At 42.5% G+C, this 26,366-nt stretch overlaps 1 protein-coding gene across 1 annotated transcript in view; it reads left to right on the forward strand.

Annotated features, from left to right (window-relative positions):
- The window catches only part of LOC140228527 (ankyrin repeat domain-containing protein 17-like), a 54,225-nt gene extending 35,045 nt beyond the window's left edge, over positions 1-19,180 (forward strand). The window contains exons 15-33 of the mRNA XM_072308760.1: positions 1,149-2,444; positions 2,737-3,096; positions 3,908-4,053; positions 4,667-4,809; positions 5,377-5,590; positions 5,936-6,173; positions 6,914-7,014; positions 7,476-7,571; positions 8,054-8,170; positions 9,155-9,308; positions 10,192-10,523; positions 11,116-11,330; positions 12,045-12,209; positions 13,028-13,174; positions 13,672-13,909; positions 15,172-16,579; positions 17,098-17,237; positions 17,790-17,942; positions 18,794-19,180. Coding sequence (XP_072164861.1) covers positions 1,149-2,444; positions 2,737-3,096; positions 3,908-4,053; positions 4,667-4,809; positions 5,377-5,590; positions 5,936-6,173; positions 6,914-7,014; positions 7,476-7,571; positions 8,054-8,170; positions 9,155-9,308; positions 10,192-10,523; positions 11,116-11,330; positions 12,045-12,209; positions 13,028-13,174; positions 13,672-13,909; positions 15,172-16,579; positions 17,098-17,237; positions 17,790-17,942; positions 18,794-18,826 — 5,696 coding nt within the window. The 3' untranslated portion in view covers positions 18,827-19,180. The remainder of the gene's footprint in view (positions 1-1,148; positions 2,445-2,736; positions 3,097-3,907; positions 4,054-4,666; positions 4,810-5,376; positions 5,591-5,935; positions 6,174-6,913; positions 7,015-7,475; positions 7,572-8,053; positions 8,171-9,154; positions 9,309-10,191; positions 10,524-11,115; positions 11,331-12,044; positions 12,210-13,027; positions 13,175-13,671; positions 13,910-15,171; positions 16,580-17,097; positions 17,238-17,789; positions 17,943-18,793) is intronic.
- Positions 19,181-26,366: the final 7,186 nt, after the last annotated feature.

Below are 26,366 nucleotides of genomic sequence, written 5' to 3' on the forward strand. Positions count from 1 at the left end.
TAAAGAGAATTTCACAAAATTTAATCTTTTGAAAAAAAGTACACATTCCCCTGACTCGTTACCGACAAATGTTATGGGTAATATTATTCCCCCTGCCTTTAGAAAGAGACAGGTCAAGTGCTCTTTTATTATGCGAAAAAAGTGAAAATATGTTGAATTTTCTTTACATTTTCTTTATACTGTTGTACGCATATGACTCACAAGCTGTAGTAGTCTCCTCATCCAGCGGTTCCAACACAAAAATTTTAAAAATTCATAACTTTTGCATCGATTGCCCAATTTTCCTCAAACTTTCACTGATGTGTTCTACTAATATTGTTGCATTCTTTCAATCCTTTTGTTTATGAAGGTGAACTTGTCCTTTAACAATCTTTTGAATAGATATGCATGGAAGTTAACTGGTATCAAATTTTAGGGACTGTGATGATGTGAAATCCACTGTAATACTTGCAGTGTTTAAGTTCCCTTTGCTGGTGCCATTTTACCGTCATCTTTACTCTGCCAAGTCTCTTGAAATCATGTTGCTTCTTTAAATAGATAATAAACACAAATGAAGATTATATTTTCTATATTATCATATAGTCTGAAGTATGATTCAAAGAAAAACCACATCTGTGTATGGTTGATATGACAAGTACCACACAAGCATTCTGTTTTTGTTGAATTGCTTGGGTGCATGGCACTTTTTAACATAGAAGTTAAAAAAGAAAACTAGGTGTATCACAACTGAGACTGAATAGCAGTTTGTTGATGTGGTATAGGGACACACTTTGATGAGAATGTTTCCTGGGGCTGTAGGTGTCAAAGGTTGAATGTGTTTGTGCTGTACAAGGAAGGAACATCACAACAATATAGGTGGAAGTCGTGGTAGGATGTGATGCAATGATCTATTGAAGAGTGTCCCCTTTTCGCTGATATGTTTTGTGGTGAATCCATTGGATCCTTATCAGAATGTTTGCAGATTAGCAGGGAAAATTTGAGGTAGAGGCTATGTCTTGTATATCTTGTATTTTTCATATTTTGCTGTGGAGTCGTGAACTCCTTTCTCCTTGAATAGTGTAGACTTTTGTGATGTAATAAAGATGTCATGTTATAAATGCTTTGTATGTGATTCAGAGTCTTTATATTGTTGCCCACCCTCGTTGCAGGATCATCCCTCTTGCATGCTCAGCAGATGTCTGCCTTATCTTCTGTACCGGATGAATCCTTGTACCAAAGAATGGCCAGTACCTCCATCACTACCACTTTGGCCTCAGCCACAGCAGCTCCGCCAGGCCCCTCCATCCCGCTCCAGAGCCTTGAAAGGGACATCCTCAGTCCGACCCTCACGTCCAGCCTACCCTCCACCAACATCCTCGCTTCCAAGACGCTCCCGGACACCACCATCACCAAGCTGGATGCCGTGGCCATTACCAAGGCAGCGAGCACCAAGCACCAGCGCACTGCCGAAGAGCAGATCCTGGAGAAGCAGCAGATCTACGCTGAGCTGCAGAAGGTGGAGCGGGAGCTTCAGCAGCGGATGGAGGTGCAGAAGGTGCTGACAGACGGGCTGCAGGGACAGGGGCTGGATCCGGCAGAATCCAAGCTGACGCTTCCAGTCTCCCTCCCTATTGGTATTACGGTGCCGAGTAGCACAGCGACAGTGGTCTCACAGGTTGGGGTGACAGGATCGGTGGGTTCCGTGCCGGTGGAAAACAGCGCTGCTGGCGTGGACCCACCTCACTTGTCGGCTTCTGTAGCTAGGAGCAATAGTAATCAGTCTGGTAACCAGATGCAGTCCGGAGTTCAGGTTCCACCGTACATGCAGCCGCTCCCTCCATCAGCATCTGATGGGGAGGAGAGTGGGGATAACGATGACGACTTGGCTCTCGACACTCGCGAGATCAGGATCGTTTCGTCCACCGCTGCTCAGCATGAAGGTAGGCTGGAGGATGACGGTGCCACCCAGGCCTTGGATGTAGCTGAGACTGATGTACGACACAAGCCTCTAGGTTGTGAGTCACAGCCAAGTCTGGGGTCTCAGTCGGCGTCAGTAGCACCACCAGCCTATGAAGTGTGCAACGCCAGCAGCAACTGCAACTGCAGCCCTTCTGTGAGCACCATGGCTACCCTACCTAGCAACCCTACACTCAATCCAGCCCTTGTTGGTATTCCACCCTCTCAGTTGGCAAGTCATGCTGTCGGTATCATGACCAGTCTTGCAGGTCCAGACACCAGCAGCCCAGCTTCGGTAACCTCACCCCTCCCCGATGTGCACACACTGCTCAACACAGTGGAGTCTTCAGCGACTCAGGTAGACCCCAGCGGTCTCGCAGCAGCGGGCATGGGGCAGCCGATGCTCAATGGTGGTGTCCAAGTTACGCCTGGCACAGGTGCAGCAAGTGTCACCGGCGTGGCAGGAACCATGGGAATCCCTCATGGACACACCTGTGAAGTGCACCGAGGTACTAATGCCTTGTAAAATCTGAGAATGTCAAGATGCTAAACTTCTACGTTCTGCCTTATGTAATTGCAATAATTTTAAAATAGGTAATTGTAATGCACAATTTTAATCAGTCAGCAAGAATATAGAAAGTTTTCAAATTTTACCTTTTCTGTTCAGGGCTTTTGTGATTGAGATGCATCATTTGAATACCTATGAAGCTTATATTTCATAGTCCACTCTGTTTTTCTGGGAGACATGTGCAATTGATATGGAATTTTGTTGAAATGCTAATTTTATTTTGTTCACTGCAGATCCCGAAAAGAGACCTCTTGAGGCCAAGAAACCACCTCCCCAGACCCAGTCTGTGGGCACTCAGTGTGACCGGTCGTCCATCCCCCACCACCACCCTCCCCCTCCACTCCACCTGAGCACCAATCCCAAGGGGATGGGGGCAGGGGTGGCCGCCACCACGGCCGCCCTCGTCCCCTCACCAGCATCGCCCGGCAGCTTTGACCAGGCGAGCTTCATGCCACACCCACCGGTAGAGATCGATGCGCAGACCGAGAGCAACCACGACACGGCGCTGACCATTGCCTGCGCAGGGGGACATGATGACCTCGTTCAGATGCTGCTGGAAAAGGGAGCCAACATCGAGCACCGTGATAAGAAAGGCAAGTCATTGACCCTCGTGAATTCTGGCTTTAAAAAGACCTGGTAGCGTTGGGAAACATGGGTGGTCTGATTGAATTTGATGCCCACTGCGGTAACTTCGAAAACCATGAATAAATAGTGCCCGTCAGCACGTATGAGCATTAAAGCATACACTTATCGGTAACAGTTGACTCCAATTGATATGGCTCTGTGTGTATTTACACAGAGATCAGTTATAAGCTGCGCACAATCCGTTACAAGATTTTCAAATATAGCCGAGCCGGGCCAGCCTTCCCATTCAATGGTACACCCGTGCTACTATAACGATCTCAAATATAGCTGAGCTGGGCCAGCCTTCCTACTCAATGATATGCCCATGCTACTGGGTCATAAGCTATTAGTATAACATTACCAAATCATTCACCTTGATTACCTTGAAATAAGTAAATCCTGTGGATTGGCATAAATTTTTGACAAATTTCAGCTATGCCTTGATGAGGCATTAACTTGCTTGATGACCCAGACACCATGGACTGTATTACCTATTCATAGGTACTTTCACAGTCCTGATGGATTTAAACGAGGCGTGGATGCATCCCCAAATACATTACATTTGTTTAGTTAGAAGGGGATTTTTACACTGTCTCTAAAGATGTTACTGTTCTGCTGTATACCACCCCGCATTAAATGCCACGATAATTATTCCTCATCTGTGCAGGATTCTTCAGGCATATTTGCTCATTCAAAGCATTCCAGTGTCGATTTTGATTTTGATTGTATTCTCTTCTTTTGCTTTTGATTCCCCACCCTACTCAACCCTCAACGATGCAGGTTTCACCCCACTGATCCTAGCGGCTACAGCCGGACACTACAAAACGGTGCAGATACTGCTCGCCCACAATGCTGACATAGAGGCACAGTCTGAACGTACCAAAGACACTCCTCTCTCGCTTGCCTGCTCTGGAGGCAGATACGAGGTAGGTTCACCTTCTCCCATGGTCAAAAAACCTCGCTCAGCTGAGGGCGTGGGCTTATTCTAAGTTGTCAGTCTGATCCCTGTCATTAAACCAAGTTGTGCAACTTTCAGTGTTTGCTCAGTAGCTGAAAAAACAAAATTAGAAGAGTATAAACAGTCCATTCATACCTTGTAACTTAATGCCCTTATGAGCATCCTCAAGGCACATCATTGAAAACATTTGACCAATTTTGGTGAAGGTCAAAGTTCTTAACTAGTTATTTTCTACTTGTGACTGGACACCACAATTCTTAGAAATAAAGTCAACACATCTTGACATAAACTTGATTACGTCGTGAAAATTACTATGAATATTTTCCAAGAAGAAAGTTATTTTGAGTGTAAATAAGTGACAAAAACAACTGATATATGAACATATTGTTGTCACATCATTATCTACAATTTTAACCTTGGACTCCTTGGATGTTACGTAGGTGGTAATGATGCCAGTGTCCAGTGCCCTGATCTTTGTCAGATAGCGTGTAACAAGGAAGGTTTACGCATTTGCATGTCTCTATCACCTTTGTTGCCCTTGACATATGAGATGAATTTCTTCTTGTTTTGTGATGTATCAGGTCGTGGAGCTTCTATTGTCAAACAATGCCAACAAGGAGCACCGCAACGTCTCTGATTATACTCCTCTAAGCTTGGCGGCGTCTGGCGGCTACGTCAACATCATCAAGTTACTCCTGAGGAAGGGAGCGGAGATCAACTCCAGGTTAGTCAGTTTTGCTTGCTTTCTTTTTTTTTTAATGTACCATGGAAGCAAAAAGAAGGTGGGACTTACTGTGTCGTTGAGTCTGTAGCAGACGAGTTGATGGAGCATTGATTGCACTAACAAAACACAAACAAATTTGATATATCCAGAGATGATTAAGTTACTCCATAGAAAGATGGCTGAGATCACCCGAAGGTAAATGAACTTGCATTCCACTATGTACCTAGATGGGAGGATATTTTGTCAGAGAGCTGGTAAAAGATGAAATGGTCTAGTGTTGACTTACAGTAGAAAAACACAAATTGTGTGTACATTTTTGGTTGACCGGTAATCGGAATATATTGATAGCCTCCAATGTTTGGATTTACCTCAACCGCTGCTGATGTCAAGTGGAAATGATTAATATCACAGTTATATGAAATTTTGTCAATTTTAGATATATGTATTTTTTTTTTTTTTTTAGATTTTGCATGAAAGAAATCCTGGTTAGTTGGCATTTCTTGTTTGTATCAGTTGTTAAGTTTCCAAATATTTTCCCTTTCTATGCATGTTTGGTTATCCTCATAGAACGGGAAGTAAGCTGGGTATATCGCCCCTCATGTTGGCTGCCATGAACGGTCATACAGCGGCTGTCAAGCTTCTTCTGGACATGGGCAGTGACATCAATGCCCAGATCGAGACCAACCGAAACACCGCCCTCACACTGGCCTGTTTCCAGGGTCGGACGGAGGTGGTGACTCTTCTGGTCGATCGCAAAGCCACTGTGGAACACAGAGCAAAGGTCAGTGTTCAATCTTATATTTCTGTGTGTCTGCCATTTTGTAATTTTGTTTCATCTGGCTATGTAAGGGTCTATGGTCTGTTTTCATTTTCATATTTCTGTTTAGCTGATGATAAAAGTTAGATAAGACATGAGACTAGAGTCCCCACATATAGGTAATCTTTGCAGTTGTTTTCAAACAGTCTTGTTTGTAAATGTGTGTAGGTGCAGGCCCAAATCAGTTCTTTGCAATAAAATGACTGCATGTTTTAAGCAAACACCAACACATCTTGCATCAACCACATCACTTGTTTTATTTGTTTTGAAGTGAACAAATTGCTTTCATTATTTTTAATGATCAAACAGACGGGCCTCACACCGTTGATGGAGGCAGCATCAGGTGGTTATGCAGATGTCGGCAGCGTCTTGATCGATAAGGGGGCTGATGTCAACGCGCCTCCTGTGCCGTCCTCTCGAGACACTGCCCTGACCATTGCGGCCGACAAGGGTCACTACCGCTTTGTGGAACTACTGCTCAACCACAAGGCCGCAGTGGACGTCAAGAACAAGAAGGGCCAGTCCTCTCTATGGCTTGCTTGCAATGGTCAGTAACATTGATTTCATCATACAGTCTCTGGACATCACATGCATTTTCTGTTTAGCTTAGTGTTTAGCAGGGCCTAGTATGCTGTCTAGTTTTAGTGCCACAAAACAATCATTTAGATGTAAAAATACACACAGTAAGGAAGCCATTGATTTGACTTCAGTATGAGATTATTTACTTTACCTCTCCCAACTGAATGATTCATACCTGAAGAATTTATCCCTGTAATTGTATGAGCCTGACTTCTTCAAAGCCTGTTGGGTAATCTAATAAAAGCTTTGCATGTTATCTTTAAATATGGTATATTTACATTAGGTTGCATTGTAACATCTTATGCCCGCCGCACACTATTTGACTTTCGGTTGCAGGACTAAGCGACTTTGGATCTGAAATAAACAAGCATATTTATTCTGAGGCTATCATTATTTATTTCAGATCCAAAGTCAGTCAGTCATGCGACTGAAAGTCATGTAGTGTATGGTGGCCAATAGATGCATGTCTCTCTTTCTCTCTTTTAGAGCATTGAAACATCTCTGTTGTTAATTAGAAAGAGATTTGACTTAAAAAAACTGACAGGAATTGCAAATATAGGCCCTTATGATGAGTGTCAAACAACAAGTAAGCTTTGTATCTGATAACGTCTTTTGTATGGAAAGTGGAAAAATGAGTTTATGGGATGATGCAATCCTGTTGGCTGGAGTGTCATTGTTTAAACTTTTTTTTGTCTTGGCTCTTTCCAGGCGGTCATTTTGATGTGGTGCAGCTGCTAGTGCACAAAGGTGCACACATTGACAGCCAGGACAACAGAAAAGTATCCTGTCTGATGGCAGCTTTCAGAAAGGTAAGCCTGGAGACGATGATTCATCTGGTTCACTCTGCTTTATTTTGATTCCACATCTTTAAGAAAGAATACTGTATGTATGCACAATACAAAGAAATTATAGCTGTAATCACCACCCCTTAAAAAAAAGAAGCCAACAAAGTCAACCCATGATATACATGGATGAAAACTTGGAATGTTGAATTTGCAGAGCACAGTAAAATTTGTTTTGATGAGGGAACTTGCTCAAGATACCATCGAGAGCCTCATCAGCATTGATTGTGAATTTGTTTCAATGATCTTGTGCTAGGTTAAGTTTTTGTATATTTAGCTTGTCCACAGCAACCCATATGGTATAGGAGTTACAATACAAACCTGCAAGTACTAGTAGATATACGCTCTATTATAATTGTTTTACGTTTTGTAAAAGAAACAGAAATGTAACAGTTGAGGATATCTCTCTGTGTTTTCCTAATTCACAGGGCCATGTGAAGGTTGTGCGCTGGATGGTGAAACATGTCAACCAGTTCCCATCAGACACGGACTGCATGCGGTACATTGCCACCATCTCAGACAGGGTAAGCCAAGAGCATCATAGCCGTAACTTGGAAGGGCCAGCCATTGCTACAAATTGCTGGCAGTCCTACATATCTGTATCTGCGTGTGTATTTTGAATGAAAAGGGTCAAGTGTTCAAGGAGATTTACATTTCCCTTAATCGATGTACTTGGTATCTATATTTCATTTTCTGTACGATTAAACAGTATTTGATAAAATTGTTCTGTAAAGTAGGTAGAATATGATTGTTCAAGGGAGTGATGGGTAGTGTGTATACTCATTTAATGGTTACCAATAATTGTAGTTACCATAGTTTAATGCAACGGGACCCAGCTTTAATAATAAGTACAGCATTTGTAATGCGCCTTCGATCTAGTATCCTATTCTGAGGCACAGAGGGACGTAATTATAAAAAGAATAGCATACATCGTAGCGTGTACATAAGAAGCTTTCAGAATAAAGTCCGTGTCTACAACGTATTTTGCCTGTTTGCTGTTCTGCAGGACCTCCTGAAGAAGTGCAACCAATGCATGGAGATCATCGTGGTTGCTAAGGAGAGACAGGCTGCTGAGGCCAACAAGAATGCCAGCATTCTCCTTGAGCAGCTGGAGTCTGAAAAGGTGAGTGTAAAAGAGGGCAATCCATGGATTGTTGCGATATTGTGGTTTCTTCTCGCCCCTGTTCCAGAGTTTTGATATCACAGCTTTTGTTATAGCTTAGTGGCTTGATTTTTTCTTGTTTGGCCCGACAATGAAATTTGGTGACCTGATCAGGCAACCAAAACATATTTTTCCTTATAAAGTTGCAGCCTGACATATACTTCTGGTGGCCCTGGGCCAGCAGGCCACTGCTAATGTCGAGCCTTGGCTGTGTGCTGGTTCCACACAAAATACCCTAGCACTAGGCCTCCGGGCAGGGCTGTAGGTTGAAACGAGCAAGGTTAGCAACCATTGTTTACAGATGTTTGGGTCACGTGAGGTTGTTAAAAACCAGTTTCCATGGCAATGAATGGCTATGACATCACACTTCGGAACTCTATGTGCTAGTAGGCATGTGATGGACTTTGTGTGTATTTCACCACATATGGACACGTAGGATATGTGCATGTCAGGTGAATATATGACAATATCTTGTGCATCAAGCATTCTTGTTAAAGTTTGTGTGCATTTACTAATTTACATGAACTTATAAAGTTCATAACTCATTGATGACTATCATAATTGTTTCTCATACACATTTCCCAGTTTCATCGCATTTTCCCCAGATAGTTGTGCATCACTTAGTTATGAATATAAACCACATTATTTTATATCATGATTTCTTTCTTGAAGGTACAAACATTGTCACTGTTATCATAGAGACTTGCTGTTTAGTTTGTCTCGCTAAATCTGTAGCATAGTGTGAATGCCTGCCATTGAAGCAATAGCTTACAGTGGACATTTAATTTACTAGCACTCTTCACAGTTGATAATCTGATCCCTGTACATCAGTCAGTCTCAAAAATGAAAATAAAACAAATAGAAAAAAGCTAAATCGAACACCCGATCACAGGTGTTCTCAATACTATTGGTGACACTTCATCGTTATCACATTTTCCATCTAAGACTCGGGAGGAGAGTCGCAAGGCAGCAGCCGCCAAACGTCGGGAGAAGAAGAAGAAGAAGAGGAAGGAGAAGCAGCAGAAGGGAGGACCCAACAACAGCTCCCCAGAGCCAGACCAAGAGGAGGAGGATGACAGCAGCATTGGAAGAGACACCTGTAAGACTTGCTCTCCCCCCCCCCCTTTTTCCCCTCTTTGGACCACATCCATGGTCCCACACCAATGGGACCTCACTCACAAAGCGAATGTATACTATGTCAGTATTTGTGGACTTCCCTGCCAAAATCTGTGGTCTACGTTGGCAGAATGTGGATCACTAGTTTATCCCCCTCCCCAGAAGCATCTCACTTTTCCTTCATATCTTAGACACATGTTGCCATTCCTGTTAATTTTTTTTAGGGGGGATCGGTCTCCCTAAGTTAGTTATGTTCACTTATCTTGAATATAAGCTGTGCAAATTTGGAGCAGAAAGTTAATCACAGGGGATGCCTATATTGTTTTGCTGGAAATTCACAAATAATGGAGGAGTAAATGCTGAGTGTTGAGGAAAGGTTTGTAACAAAACTGCAGCATGTACTGTAAAACCAGAAATTTTGTGCACAAAACATGAGACAGAACATCGAACGTAAGCATAATGATAATAATGTAGACATTTCTAATGCACAACACTTCCACTCAAAGGTGCTCAAAGGTGCTCAAGGCTCTCACAATTAATGTTTATAACCAAATTCACAATCCGATGGTATATTAAATGTAAGTTCCTACAGCTGCAACATGTTCTTCCACAAGGAAAGGTAGTCCAAAACAGGAAATAAGTTGTGAAATGTTGGGTGCTTATGATGTCCGTTCCATGCACATACAGTTTCTGCAATATTCTCACATTCAAAGCTTGCAACATGCTCAAATTTCAAGTTGTGGATCACCCTGTATAAGTACTATTTGGAGCCTTCCTGCTATAGATATGTGAGTGTGTGTCACAGAATGCAGCAGAAAACCTTGCATCCGATGAAATATTACCATACTCCATTCTTTTCCATTCAGATGAAGATCTTGTACCACTAGAGCCCCCATCAGCCACCACCACCACAACCATCGGCAAGTTACGTACCAAGGACGTCCTGACAACTACGTTGTCCCAGGGGGCCAACACCACCACCACCACCGTCAGCAAGAAGAACAAGAACAACCTGGGCAGCATCATCTCCGCCACCACCAGCAGCTTGTCATCGCTCACCACAGCTACCACCACCACCACGCCAACCACAGTGGTGGCGACAACGGCTGGCCAGTCATCCCACAAGTCCTCGGCATCATCATCGTCATCGAACGTCATCAGCAACCACACTGGCAGCAAGCTACCACCCAGCAGCAAGGTGAAATATCTTACCCTCACTCCCATGCTGTTTCAGGTACTATCAGCCTCATAACATGATAACCATCTTTCTCAAAAATGCGTTGGACACGTGCATCATGCAAATAGTCACTACCTGCAGTGGTAGTTAGTTGTACTCCAGTGTTTCACATGCATTATTTGATAATCTGCAAATAGTCTTTTTTGGGGGAAACGTTTATGATTTCTCGTGCATCCCCAAGGATTTGAAACAAAATGTTGTCACCTCAAATATGTATTCTAATTGAGTATTCTGCCAGATAGAGTGGCATGACTTTAAAAAAAAAAATAATAATCGAGTGTCACAAAATGAGAAATTTTGAACAGTGCAGTTGCAAGGAAGCAATTATACTTAGCAGTTATACTTCATGAGATATCTATGAACTGTAGGTGTTGGGAACAAAACACTTGACGATTCATGTGAATTTTTCTTGATCTTTTCTAGATGTATGATATTTTTGTTGTTTCTTAAAGATGTCTTTTAGTTCAATCCTTTCTGTGTGTGATGAGAAGCCGTGTTTTTGTTTTGGTTATTTTTTAAATCATCTTCCCCCTTCTTTTGTGCCAATGTCTAGACAAATTCTTCATCTGTGAAGGAGAACAACAAGGCCAACCAGGCCAAGAGCGGCTCCAACTCAAGCAAGGAGGAGCGGCAGAACAGCAAGAACCGCTTGACCATCAATGGGGAGGCCAAGGAGGGGGGCAAGGAGGGCCGGCAGGAGGAGAAGGTGCGGGAGGAGAAGAAGAGGAAGCGTAGCAGCATGAAGGAGAAACAGCAGAACCACACCATGTGAGTCAGCGTGTCTAGGGCAGTTACCCCCTGGGCAATTACCCGGACCCTTTCCCCGGTCCTAATCCTAATCCTAATCCTGAACCTAGTTCTAACCCTAACCCAAACTCCTAACCGTAAACCTAACCCTAACCCAAATCTTTACTCTAACCTTACCACTAACCAGTATTTAGCCGGGGGTAATTGCCCTTTGGGGGTAATTGCCCGGATTCAGAGTCGGCAAAGCTGAGATTTGAATCTCCCGTCCACCCATGTGCTGTCCAATCTAATTAGGATGATGGAAGATTGAACAGTTTACCTTAGTGTAAAGTATTGACAACATTGCCTGTCCCTTCCCCTATTTGTAATTTTTCAAGTGGTTCTCTAATTTTGTTGCTGTTTGCTTGGATAAAGCTTTGTGTGAATATTATCTCATGCTTCTCTGATTTACTGAGTTTGATTAAACAAATGTCGGGGTGCCCTCATGAGCTAAAGGTTATTTGAACCAATACCATTGTAACTCCAACTTGCTTCAAATACAATGTGACCCATACTTGCCCTGAACAAGATATGACTCATGAACAGAAATTTGTATACTAGTATTACAGGTCAGTTGGGTTTTCATGCATATCAAAGTGTAGTTTCTTGACAAGGTTTTTTACCTTGACGATGCAAGACCATTTCTATTATTTGCATAGATTTTATCATCATCATGATTATTTTATGTGTATCCAGTAAACACGACGACTTCCACGGTGGTAGTGCCGTGGATGGCAGCAAGAAATCTGTCGGGCCAGGAGGCGATGGCGGCAGTCCGGGAATGAAGGGGTCGTCCATCACGGCTGCTAGCCCAAAACGAGGCCAGAAGCGAGAGGATGGCTGGAAGGAAGTTGTCAGAAGGTGCGTCACTATACTGTACTCCTTTTTGATCTCCCTCGATCAATCCCACCCAACCCCCTGAAAAGATAGATGAATAGATCTAAAAGCACTCAGAGCACAACCTCTGTCAAGGCAATAGGAATACTTAGTGCTATAAAATCGTATCACATTTTACTGTTGTAGCATTCAAAAGTCTTTAAAACACCTCTTACTAGCAGTCGTACATAGTCCTTCAAAAACAAACAAACAAACAAACCCTCCTGTAATTCCTATCAAGATCCCAATCACCACCAAAAACTATTGACCAGTTGTCAATGCCACCAATTCTGAAAGTTTTATCAAAATCCACTTATATGTGAGGTGTTTTTTTTTAATGGAGAAAATTTTTCCTTTTCCTTTTTACTGCTGCTTTTAAATATGAATAGTGTCAATGCGTGTCTGGATAAGAAACATGATCTTACCAAGAACTGCCATGTGAGATAGTTTTCTATGGTCAATAGATTGTATTTGTGAGAATGAACAATATGTTGATTAAAAGTAAATGTTATGTTTACACCCCAATGCGATGTAGGGCCAATAATGAACTGATTATGATGTAACCTTTGTCAGCATGTACGCAAAATTAAATCACATCCTCCACACTCCAAGACGAGTGAAATTAATATATGCCTCTTTTAGATGAGGTAGGTCACTGCTAAGGGTGAAGCAGAAACTGATTATGCAAGCAGACATATTCTTGTGAACTGACGAAAGTCAGACCTTTCTGCATTATCGGTTGCTCCAAAATTGATGGTTTTTGTGGTCGTATAAGTGCACAAATATTTCTTTCTTATCTGTAGGTCCAAGAAGGTCACTGTGCCAGCGACTGCCATCAGCAGACTAATAGGTCGAGGGGGCTGCAACATCAATGCCATTCGAGATGCGACGGGAGCCCACATTGACGTGGATCGGCAGAATAAGGGCAATGAGCGTACCATCAACATCAAGTGAGTACATTAATTTTCTTTAGCAGTCGGTGCTTTATTTAGAACACTGTAAGAATTCTTGCATCTGAGTGTTCATGCCTCTGCCTGAAGGGTGAAAAAGCCAATGGTGTGGATGGTAGTGTAATATCAACTGCCAGAAAAGTGTGTGTCATTCATGCATGTGGGAGATGGAATGCAAAGTGAATATTTTAATCCTTGCCACAAGGGCCTCTTTAATTAGATGCTATTGATTCAGTTATCAAGATAAAGATGTCTAGCGTTGTCATTATGGAAAGCTTTGAGATTTATCACAGATTATCTGAGATATTACTCCTGACAACAATCTAGGGGCCAGATTAAATGCAGCTATTTCGCTCCCTAGAGGGATGGCCCAACCACATTACTGACCGGCACCCTCAAAGGTGCACACTATGTTTTTGTTAATGCCAATTAACCTTTGCACCGAGAAAAGAGACACCCTAACAGAGAAGTGCTCTCCCATTGTGCTGGTATTCCAGGGGATCGGCTGATGCCACGAGGCAGGCCCACCAACTCATCAGTGCCCTGATCAAGGACCCCGACAAGGACCTCGGAGAGCTGGTGGCGAAGATCAAGAAGTCCTCGGCACCATCCAACTCGGCCACGGTGGCCTTCGCCACCATCAGTACCTCTGTACACTCCCAGCCTCTGTCGGCTGCCCACACCGCCAAGAGCATGGCGCAGGCAGCGAGCATGGCATCAAAACAGGCACCAAAGGTACGCTCAGCAGGGAAATGGCAGTTCATGTTTCTTTCCTTCTATTCATGACTTCAATTCAGTTCAGTTCATGTCAGTTCAGTTCAATTCAGTTCAATTCAGCTCAATTATACTTGATTTTCATCCATCAATCTCACAAAAGATGATAAAAATACAATGTATCCGTTTATCAATTCATATATTGGACAATTTGGAAAAGAAAATTGTCCAATTATCATTTTTTTAAAAAGAAGAAAATTGTCAAAGAAAAAAAAAGAACAAAAGAAACTTATCCAATCCCCGTATGAAGGTCACATATTCGTCAAAGGAATGGAGTGGGTAGAAGTTGTACCCCTTCTTCCCCTCCCCCCCCCCCCCCCCCCAAAAAAAAAAAAATGGGGTTGTGTGGTGTAAATCATTAGCTCACATGTCATGATCTGCATGTTCCATTGTACAGTGTAGTTGTGCCTTTTTTTGTTTTCAAAAGAAATGCATGGAAATTTGTTCAAATGTAGAAAAGAACTATATAATTGTATGACATTATCAGTATACAACTTGACTTGCATATTTATATTGCTTGAGATATACATTCATTCTTATCACATAAGTTATCAGTGTGTCCTGTCAAAGGGGGTTGAATTCATAGTGAGAAATACCCTGTGAGTTTATTTTGTGTAGTTATGCTAAAAGTAATTCATCTGCATCTATGAGTATTCAGCAAACTGGTATTCAAGACAAAATACTTGTAAAGGTAATGAAATTACAGTATACCCACGTGGAAAGGTAGGCTCACCCTCTGTGGCATACTTGCCAACTAGTAAGATTTTATCAGATTCAGTAAGATTTTTTACGTTAAAAATAGCAAAATCAGATTTTCTGTCAGAGAAATCAGATTTTTAAAAAATATTTAGATATACCTTTTATGTGTATTTTCTGAAGATTTGACTGAAAGTAAGATTTTTAACTTCAGTTTGCATATAAAATAAGATTTTTGCAATCCATGAGTAAGATATTTCATCTTGAAATGTTGGCAGGTATGCTGTGGGTCAACATTATCAGCCATCTTTTGCTTCATTTTGAGAAAGTAGGATCTGCATAGATTTGAGAGGGCTCCAGTGGGTCTGGCTCCTCTGAGTTGGTAACTCAATTTGCATTCTGAAGTGTTGACACAAAGCCTAGCTGAATAAGAACTTGCAGGAAAAAAATCATGATAGCAACACTTGTACAACACATGTTGTTGATTCTGGTTTTAGCTAATAGTTGCATTCACATTGTTCTTCCAGAACACTCAGTCTAGTACTGCCGCTTTCCAACAAGCTAGTAAGCAGAGCATCCATCCTCCAAGCAGCCATCAGCAGCTAACCCAGAGCCACAGTGCCCCTCCCATCTCCCCCTTCACCGGAGCACAGCGCCCCACCCGATATATGAAGCAACCACAGCAGCAACAGCAGCAACAACAGCAACAGCAGCAGCAGCAGATAGCAGCACTGGCCCAGCAGTGGGGTCGCAATCCCGCCATCCGACAGCCAGGTCCTGCAGCTGCTGTTGTCAGCAGGCCAACTGACCAGACCCAGCCACCTCCCAATCGAGGCCCCACCATCAATGTCTCAGCTGGTGGTGGGAGTCCAGCCCAGCAGGCTTCGGCAAAGTCCCCCAGGAGCGGAGTGGCCAGACAGCTGTTCACCCAGCCAGCTGGCAAGGCCGTAACTACCACCGTGACAGCCAGCATGCCCATGCAGAGTGCCACCGCAGGGGGCTCGGGGACGACGCTTGCCAGCAGCACTCCGTCCATCAACACCAACATGCCAAATCCTGTCTCGGCACAATCCAATGGCAGTGCATCCTTTGCTGCAAAGATTTCGGAGGGTCGGCCTGGGCTGATACACATGTCGTCCATGATGATGGGATCTCAGAGTCAGATGGCAGCTGAGCAGGTTGGATCTGGAGTGCTCCCTCAACAACCGGAAGGAAATCGCAGCGCACCGGTCTCCACGGCTCCAGTTGGAGGATTCAACTTCATCCCTCACATGCCAGCTCAGTGCGATCACTTCCCCTGGAGCCTGCACGAGCAAGGGTCCTTGAAGGAAGATGGTACGGTTCCAGAGCCAGGCTTTTCTGCAGCTCAAGAGGCCAAGGCACCGGGCTACAAGAGACTCTCCACTGGCTCCATGCCAGTCGGAGCGGAGACGGGGCTGCTGAGCACCGCGAACGCCCTGCAGACCAACCCCGGCATCCTCAACCCAATGCAGCAGACCCACTTCATGCACCACAGTCAGCAACAGCCTCTGTCCCATTCCCACAGCCACTCAAACCCTCACCAGCACTCCCAGCCCCACCCTCACCCCCACCCTCTCTCCCACCAACACCCCCATCCTCATCCCATCGAACGGCCCGATCCCGTGTCCGCACCCTTGTCCCATGGCCACACCAATCTGTCCCATTTCTCTCCCATACCTGCCCAGCCGGCACCCTCCCCTACCCCTCCTGCAGCCAACGCTTCCCCCATCTCTCCGGGCACCTCTCCCCAGTCTGGCACCACTAGCCCCAGTAACGCCATGGCTAGTCAAGACCGGAAGGCACTGCGCCCCATTGGGACAGAGAGAAACCTGCAAAACCTACGACGTACTCCAGTGGGATACAGTGATATACCCATTGTCACCACTGCGAGCAGCATCTGGGCTTACCAAGGAGGTAAGCCTAAGCTTTTCACATGAACTTCTGTATATGTGTATTAGGTCAAGTTAAATATCCAAGAGTTCATTGTATCTTAGTTATTCAGTATCTATTGAGTACCTTACTCTTCAGAATGGTGGCCTCTGATTAGTTTCTGATGCAGGAAAAGTGCAGATGACTGAAAAAAATAATGACCAGTGAGAAAAGTCTAATTCATTTTTAAATGATGCCCTTGAAAAGAAGCTCTGTTTGAGAGAGATCATGATAAATTGATGTCACTGATATCATGACATGCTGCACCTCCCTCGCCCAGTTTTAAACAACCTGCCTCCATATCTGAACGACATTCAAGCGACAGGATTTTATGTTCACCATATCCCAAAATGTTTGCTTCATAACAGCTCGTCTGCTCTGGTATCGCAGTTGGTACTACCATGTCTGGCAGATAACGTCTGAAAACATTCTTGCTGTGCATTTGTTCAGTTTTCTTCTTGTTGATTCACGCTGTAACGTTTATTCGCTGTATGACTCTGCAGTGGGCGAGAGTGGTTCCAGCTGGATGAACTCGGCTCCCTCGATGGACGACATGGCAGTGAACAACCAAGCCGCTCCGATGCTGCGAACCTACCCTGAGAGGCCCATTGGAAGACCTGAGAGCTACCACGGACAACCCATGGTAAGAACTGATTATATGTTATGGATTGTAGCAAATACATTAGATTTTGTGCTGTGTGAAGCCCAAGCTTCAAGCCATTAGATTTTGGTGTCTTTGTTTGGTTGGTTTCTTTTTTATAGTGTTGAGGAAGGGGGTAGAAGGGGGTAAAAAAACTCCAATAGTTATTGATTTAGAGTATTTAAGATCTGGTAAACTGGTAAGTCACGTATCTGTGGCGCTAAATTCTCTTTGTCTTTGTTATTGAGTGGTAATAATTTCCCTTTTTTGACTGATTTATGCACAAGATCATTAAAAAGTGAAACAGGACAATTGAAGAGATATTTGCTCCTACAATGATGTTTGCCAACTTGTGTCCTCCAGTATCACCATAATGCATTCTTACATTTGTGACTTTTTATTATCAGATTCCAACTGCACCGGTAGTGTTAGGTTATCAGATTAGTAGTAGATTTTGCTGTAGTGCCGTTTCCTTGAAAGACCCTCAATGAGGATAGTAATGGGGTAAATGAGATTGGCATCGGTGATTTATCGTGTATTATTTGGGTGCGGTAGGTAACGCCTTTCCACCGAGGGGAGATAGGTGAGCAGCAGGGCCTACCAAGCTCCATGACTCCACCCAACCACCAGGGTCTCTACCAGGGCACGCCCCCCATCGGGATCAGCAACGGGCTCTGGGGTGCCACGGATGTCATGGACAGCAACCAGGTGAACCCTTCAGTCCATTTTTTCCATTAGAACTGCAGAGCTTGTTGAGAGTTTGATTGTATTGATGGGTATTGATTGTACATTGTATCTTCTAGTCGTATGTTTATGGGGTTGTTTTAGAAACAAAACTCGTGCATTGATAAAGCATTTTTGCAACTGATTGACAAATTGCTTTACATCGACGTAAATAGGCACGGAATTAATCAGTATTTTAGTTGCAGCCATGACAAAAAAAAAACCAAAAAAAATCATGGACATGATCACTGGACAAGCCTCTACAAGACGCCTGTCAGGTGATCTGGAGGTTGTTGGTTCAAATCCAGCCTGAGTATGTGTTCCCATCAACTCGACACGAGAATTTCATAAAGATGACTAAATTTCAGCATGATTACAATAATGTTGACCTACCTTTCAAGAGTTCTTGTTGCACATCACTTTTTACCAAGGAAAGTCATGCCCTGCTGTAAACATTAAAAATTTGGTCGTATAATGACATATATCTTCAAAAATACTTGGCTTTGAAACTTTATGATATTGTGATGCCCAGTCTTAAATTGGCAGAAAGGAAAGATTGAGGTTCTGATAGGTCTGTCACAAGATAATTTCCTGAAAACACTCTTATGTCTTCCACTAGGCCTCCTGTGGAGAGTGAAAATGAATTGCATCCATGGGGCTAAAAGTTTTGTTAGGTGATTTGTAGAGCTTGTTCATCAGTACGTCTCAGAGTGTGTCTATCAATCAGCATTTCTTTCTCTTTCCTGCTCTGATTCACCCCCCTCTCTTCCGTGACTGCTTGCCCCCGCCGACCTTCCTCTGGTATCACTTAATACCCGTCGTCCTCGTCACTGCAGACTTGGAGGATGTGGAATCAGTCATCCATGTAGGCCCCTGCCTGACCAGCTTAGTCTCCAGTGGGACACAAGGCCAGCCAGCTTCTGACAAAGAGGGCGCCCTACCATAACAAACTATCCGATTTCTTCGGCGAGCGGAGGGACATCATACTACGGCTGCCATTCACAAATATATATTATACTGTGTATCTTCTACGTACCGAGCCCGGTTTATGTTGGACATGGCTAGCAATTTAAATGCGGCATACTTCAACTAGCTATCTGTGTAGTGCATAAGGGCTGTCTCTCAGCCAAGGCTTTTGTATGTGCTCTTTTAAGGGGGAAAAAAAAAAGCAAATCAAACATAGCGGACTCAAATGAAAATGTTCTGGTTTTACTCATTGTGCTCTTGTGGTGTGTGGGGGAAAGGGGGGGGGGGGTATCAATAGGATGAGATGGGGATGGGGGGAGTGAATGGGATTTTTACCATGAATATGGACAGAGGGATTTCTGTGCTGCTATATTATAGCCATGTTTGCTACTATGCTGTGATGAGGAATTAGCTGACTCAAAGGTTGTTTTACTGTCGGGTCATGCTGGTGTATGTTAGTAGAGGAGCTACTGTCTGCCGATTGCTGCGTTAACTCAATAAACTTTCTTTTCGTTTTTGCGCCGATTGAGCACTCGAGGGCAAATAAGTATAAGCGGGGACTCCGTGTTCTGGGCTAGCATTCTATCGTATCAATAGTAAGAGCACCAAGAAGACAATGGAGACTCATGCATCATATTTTTAGTTATGTGGCAGTACGTGTGACAGAAATACTTCTGCGATAGGCTCAGATTTGACAGTGTCAGTGTGCAGGACAATATCCACAGCCGATCGCTTGCTTCTGGCAATCCGCCAAAACACCATGTAGTAGACTATAGGATGCTGTGCTTAAAAAGCAAAAAGTTCACGCAGTTCATGTCGCTTTCGAAAGCAAAGTCAAAAGGTCTCAGTGCAAAGCAACTTTGGCATAGTTTTTGTGTCTTTTTTTTGTGTGTGTTTGTGCTCCAACAGTATTTTGGACAAAAGCCAAACTTTCTCTTCTCTTAAACAGATACTGGTATAGATTTTTGAAAAGACATAACCCAAAGTAAAAAATTTGGCTGACAGAAATTGAAAGTAAATTATGCAATCCATATTGCATATGATGATTCCAAAACAACACTTATTACAGGAGGGAAAAAAAGGACAAAACAGAACAGAGCAAGTAACTTTGTTCTCATTTCTGGCATGACTTCACTCCACAAAGCACATGATGCTGCTGTTCTTTAGAACAGTGACCCAGAAAGAAATCACACATATGTGGAGGTGTTTTCACCACAAACATTGATCAAGACCACCGGTAAACCTAAAGTGGAACTGAACCTTTGTGCATGTATGCAAACTTCTTCCCTTACAAATGTACAAAAAAAACTTTAATGGCCAACAATGTAAAATGCAGGTACTTGTCAGACACAGCCAGGCATGACCATTGAGGTAAAGTGTGTGCTTTTTGGTCTTTTTTTCCCCCTTTCCTAAAGCCTGGTTTTATCCCTGCCTTAACTTGACCTTGTCTGTGCTGTATACACAGCCCTGATGGCCCTGCCAGCTGTGTCCATTGGACCGCTGGATTCTTTCAAACATGTCGGCGCTGGCCTTCAGCACAGACAAGAAATCTTTTAGGGGAGATGCCTTGCCCCAAGCCTTCAACTGGGATAGTGTCACTCGGCTCAGGACCCTTTAACGTGCACCAGATGGTAAATCTGTTGATTTTATGTCCAAAGATAATTCCACTTTTGCATGCGCGCTCGTATATCTTCTTTCCTCTGTCCCTCCTACGCCCTCTACGTGCTTGCGAATGGACTGGTGCCCTTTTCCTCAAATCTAGAAATCTAGATGTAATTGTGACTTCGTGTGTGTTGTGTGAAAGGAAGTCGGGTGGGGGGGGGGGGGGGCTCCTGATTGCTATTTTTAGCCAAATCTATGTCCATCAGTTGCAGATTGTGGAATTTCCCCTGTTTTAATTTGACCACTATACTGTCTTTGTTTGAAAGTCACATGTTTTAAGCACAAGAAGGGGACATTGGAAATGTAGGCTTTATATTTTTTGTTATCAATAGCACATGTCGTCTTTACACCTTTTCCTTGAGTGCACTTTACGATGTACCCTAGGCTGTGTATGCTACTAGGAGATAATTGGTTCATTGGAAGAAGTACGTCCATCCATGTATTTTTTTTTTTTTTTTTTGGTGATGTTAAATTGTATTTGCACCATACTCCCCGTTGCCTTTTATTGTGTCATTTTCACCATAAATCATATGTGTGAGATAGTTACAGTATCACTCTTGTATGAGAGTAGATGGCCACATCTAGTGAGGCAAGCGAATGGCTGTGTACACTAGTTCAGACCGCCTCAAAGTTTAATATGTGAAGTTTGTTTTTTCCTGTCCTTAATTTATTTGATATATGTAAGATCTGTGTATGAACACAGAGTAAGCCGTCGATCCAAGATGTATGGAAGAGGGCACACAAGTCGACCTATGATAGCTCCATTCTGCAGGATTTTGTGCCGATTCATTAGACTTATAGGGAACTCACTCAGACTTCGACTATGTGATTTGTTCAGTGGTATTTTTTGTGACTCGAAACTGTGTGTTAGCAGTTATCTTCAGTGCTCGTTGTTTTAGCACAGGAAAGCGAAGAAATAAAAAAGTTACAAAAAGAGATTGATGTTCGTATTTCAGGCACGCCCATGACATTTAGCAAGTGCCCCACAAAAGTTGTTGAGTTATGCTTTGAGAGTAACCGAAATGTCCATTTTATGTAGAGCAGTGTGTCTGATTGTATGGTGAGGAGAAAAGAAAACACAAACACCAATATTGAGTAGATAAGATTGATTTGACTTACTCCTCTCTACCTATGACAAACTGGCTCATTATATAGCTCTGCCAACTTTGACCAAGATATATGTAGGTGGAAGGTGTTTTGTGTGATGGTGGGATAGAATATTCATGTTAGCCCTCTGTGTTCACCGTTACGTAACACCCCTTATCGAAAAAGTGGACAAGATCCACCTTTTGTTGTATCTGTCAGTGTTAATGGACACGTATCTCTTTTTCTAAAGAGAGAGAGAAAAAAATCGCAAGATATTGAAATCACAAACAACAGCAGTAGATTGTTGATTATTGATGCCGTGGTGTAGCACACTCAGTTTTAGATATTCTGCAGTGATCTTGGAGCTGGGAGGCTAGGGTGTGGTGGCTTTAGTCTCCCAAGACCAGTGGCATATTCGAAGTGTGTAGATGATGATGGTTGCCGTTTAAAAATTGGATCGTTAAAGATGATCCCGCGAGCTGTGACGTGGGTCCGAGCTGAGGCGCCATCGCGCGGGGTTTCGAATCCCAGCCAAGATGGACCGATAGTGGTGGATCGGTCCGCGGCCCTCCGACTCGCTTTACCCCCTCGCAGGGACTAGACGTACGAGATAAGAGAGGTTCCTTGTGTAGAACTGTGATACGGTCTCTCCGGGAGAAATAGGTGTGGTAGGGTTTTTGTGGGTGTGAGGTTTAAATTTTTTCTTTCAGTAGAAACTGAATCTGAATAAAAGTCTCTGCATGTTGCTCGCACTCCTATCATTATTATCCTTGTACTAGGAGTATTTACAATTGTAATTTTTACCATATGATTATACCTTTAAAGTAGTCAAAAAAGAAAAACACCAATTGCTATTCATTTTTTCTGTTTTGTTTTTTGTAGTAGAACAATCAAGTTGAACCCCATACTCGCCTCTACCCGGTTTCTGCTTTATTTTCATAATTTAAATCAGTATTTTCTTTTGTTGCTTCTGTATGTATACCTGGAAGCTCTATTTAGCGATTGAGAACGTTGTGATGTTGGTTGGCTACCGCTGCATTGACTGGAGAGTAGAGAAATTTGGCTCAGCGAGAAATCGAACTTTCCTTGATGTTTGATGTTGAAATGTGCAACCTACAAGATGTTGCATCGTGTCAATTGAGAGGAATAAAAAAAAACAACAAAAAATACAGACTGGCATAAGACAAAGAAAAAAAATTAAAATACTGTTCAAACTGTGTCAAACTTTAAACTCATGCTAAACAAGTGTTCTACCCATTAAAACACGAAATTACTGACATATTTCATCTGTGCATTCGTTTGTTATTCTCAGTCTGAGTATATGTCGTAGAACGTAAATTCTTTGTGATGGCTGCAACAGAAATAATGCAGCCATTTGCAATTAAGTGTAAAAAGGTAGCTCTCACTTTCTTTTTGCACTGCCTTTCTAGTCATGACTCAACTCTGCCTAATACACTTTGTATAACCCTTGTCCGTGGTCATGAGAAACACAGCTTGGAATTTCTGTATATCATTTGAGATGCAACACACAATTTCCGTTCACTAACTGTTGTACCCAATTCCCATCGTAGAAAGACAGAACAACTACATACAAATAAGGAAATCAGAATCTACACCCACACGCACTCACACACAACAGCTAATGTACAGTGTACTCACATGATAAAAAACACAATTATAATGAAATTCTCTTTACATGTTCAACAAGGTAAACAATTCTAGTGCCAAAACTCTGATCTGTGTATATCATATATCTAATTGCTCGGCTGTAACATAATTTTGTTATAACAAAAGAAAATGGGGGTCCTTGAGGACTTCATTATAATGGGAGTTGCCTGTATATACATGTGTATGTATGCATGATGTATGTTCAGGAGATCCTCGTTATAGTGAGCTGCTTAGCTCCTCTAAAATTTCATTATATCATGTATCTCGCTTTATCCAAACTTGTTATAAAGCAGTTCTAATATACACTCGGCAAAAAAAGAAAGTAAACACTTTTTCAAGTTTATCTTTCTCGTAGACTGTTTGGCTATTTCTAATGGTGTTTATATACCATGTTAACCCTAACTAGGCCGGGCTATTTAGGTAGTTGATAGAGCCGGGGGGGGGGGGGCCTCCCAGGCCCCCCCTCCAGATCTCGGCCGTCGACCGCGCGATCGCGACAAAAATTGGCACACACATTGCCTATGATGTAATCTAAAATACCAGGAAGTTAATTTTTCAAAAAATTATCATTTATGCTAAATTATGCTAATTTATGCATAATGATGCGTGAAATCTGACTATTTGGTATAAATCACAAAATGAAGCTCAAAACAGGCACATTTTTTGTGTAAATATTCTTTTTAGTGTCCTTAGCAAATGTAATGAAAAAAAATTGTGATATCAGAAAAAATTCTTAAGTATTTTATTGTTTTTTTGAATTTATGTATTTCTTTGTTTTTCGACTTTATGTTTTTCATTGTTTTTTCGATGAAATTTGTTCGCGACATCGCTCCAAACAAGAAAATATGTTATTCATTGATTTTAATCAATAAAACACCAAAATAATTATGCTTTTATGAAATTTGCCTGCAAGCACAGTTTGCATTGAAATTGTACACGAATTCATGTTTTTGAGCAATTTTCGGCCTGACATGCATGTACATATTTATGCGTAACTTCGGAACCGCGCGCCCGGGCGTCGCAAATTTGGTGTCAAAAGATGCGCGAGACTCGAAAGAAAAAAGTCATGAAACGTCGCGGCGATAGCTTTCTGCGATTGCGATACATCGCGCGGAACGTTGAGGGGGGGGGCCTCGGAGGCCCCCCCCCCCCCCCGGCCTAGTTAGGGTTAAAGGTAATTTAACTGGCTATAAACCCAGTAGGTCAATAAAAAAGAAAACTTTACACAGGAGTGAACACATTCGTTTTTCTCTTCCAAGGCACAAAAGTAAAAATTGCAAAAATGGACAAGTTTTAATTCAAGTGTGTATGCTCTTCCGCGTTACAATGAGAACAAAAGACGAATTCAACACGGATAAACAATGCAAATTAATTTGGAAAACTCAACCTACATGTATGATCTCTATGTCTCTGTAACCCTCCAAAGATATAGAAATCCGAAAAATAATGAAAGAAATTGAAGAATCTTCTGTCAAATCCATAGTCAAAAGACAAAAGAGAAAATGTAATGGTAAGAAAGAAGGTTAAATTTGAAGTGTTATTCCAAATCAAGAAAATTTGAAATAATATTTGGTTCCTAAATTTGTTTCATGCATTCTTAAATTTCTTGATGAAAAGTGAAATGAAGAAATTCCGTCGATTTTATCACCTTTGCGGCTTACTCCCTATAAGAAAATTCTGATGTTCCACCTTCAGTTTCCCCACAGTGTTTTTGTTTTAGAATATAAAGAGAAATGAAGGAATGGAAACTTATTTCTGCCAGTTCATTTATGTCTGTCATTGCGTTAACTTGGTATTTTGTCATTGCTATCTCGGAGGGCATTTGCAAATGAATTTCAATACATGTATGTCAATTTTTGCAATTTTTACCTTTCTGCCTTGGAGGACAAAAATGAATGTGTTCACTCATGCGTAAAGTTTCCCTTTGTATAAACCTACCAGATTGATAGCCAATTAAATAATCTTTAATATGGTATATGGCACAATGATTTTCATCGAAATCTTCTATGAAAAATATTAACTGGAAAAAGTGTTTACTTTCTTTTTTTGCTGAGTGTATATACATGTACATAATATTGGAACACTTTGTTGTGTTTGCCCATAGGCTGCTTATTTCCTGGACATATCTGTGTGGATGAATGGTAGAAGACACCATATAATGACAAAATGGCAATAAGTACATCACATTCTGTGCAGTGTAGAAAACAGACCACTGATCATTTGTGACCACAAAATTCAATTTGAGCAAGCCACTTAATGCATGTTACTACAAGACACAAAAGCTGCACTATGCCAGTAATGATGTTGTGAAAGTGGCTCCCTCTTGGGGAGGAGAGTGAGGTTGTACTGCCGTTTGGCAGAGGTTTTGCATCCCAGGGCTTTGTTCAAATCTTTAGACACCCTCTGTAACATTTCAGATGGATCATTCCTCCTCCTCCTCTTCCTCCTCCTCCTCATCATCATCACCATCACTATCATCACCATCATCACCATCACCACCATCACCATCACCACCATCACTATCATCACCATCACCACCATCACCATCATTATCATCACCATCATCACCATCGTCATCACCATAATCACCGTCGCCACCATCACCATCACCATCATCGTCACTATCACCATCGTCATCACAATCACCACCATCATCACCATCACCATTGCCACCATCGCCACCACCGTCATCATTACCATCATCACCATCGTCACCATCATCATTATCATCACCACCATCACCATCGTCACCATTGTCATTATCACCATCATCACTATCATCATCACCATCACCATCATCACTATCATCATTATCATCACCATCGTCATCACCATAATCACCTTCACCACCATCATCATTATCATCACCATCACCACCATCACCACCGTCATCATCACGATCACCATCGCCATCATCACCATCACCACCACCAACGCCACCACCGTCATCATCACCATTATCACCATTATCACCGTCATCACCATCACCATCATCTTCATCCTCGTTCACACATTACACAAATACAT

Source organism: Diadema setosum, chromosome 5, assembly GCF_964275005.1.
Source record: "Diadema setosum chromosome 5, eeDiaSeto1, whole genome shotgun sequence".
In the NCBI taxonomy this organism is placed as follows: Eukaryota; Metazoa; Echinodermata; class Echinoidea; order Diadematoida; family Diadematidae; genus Diadema; species Diadema setosum.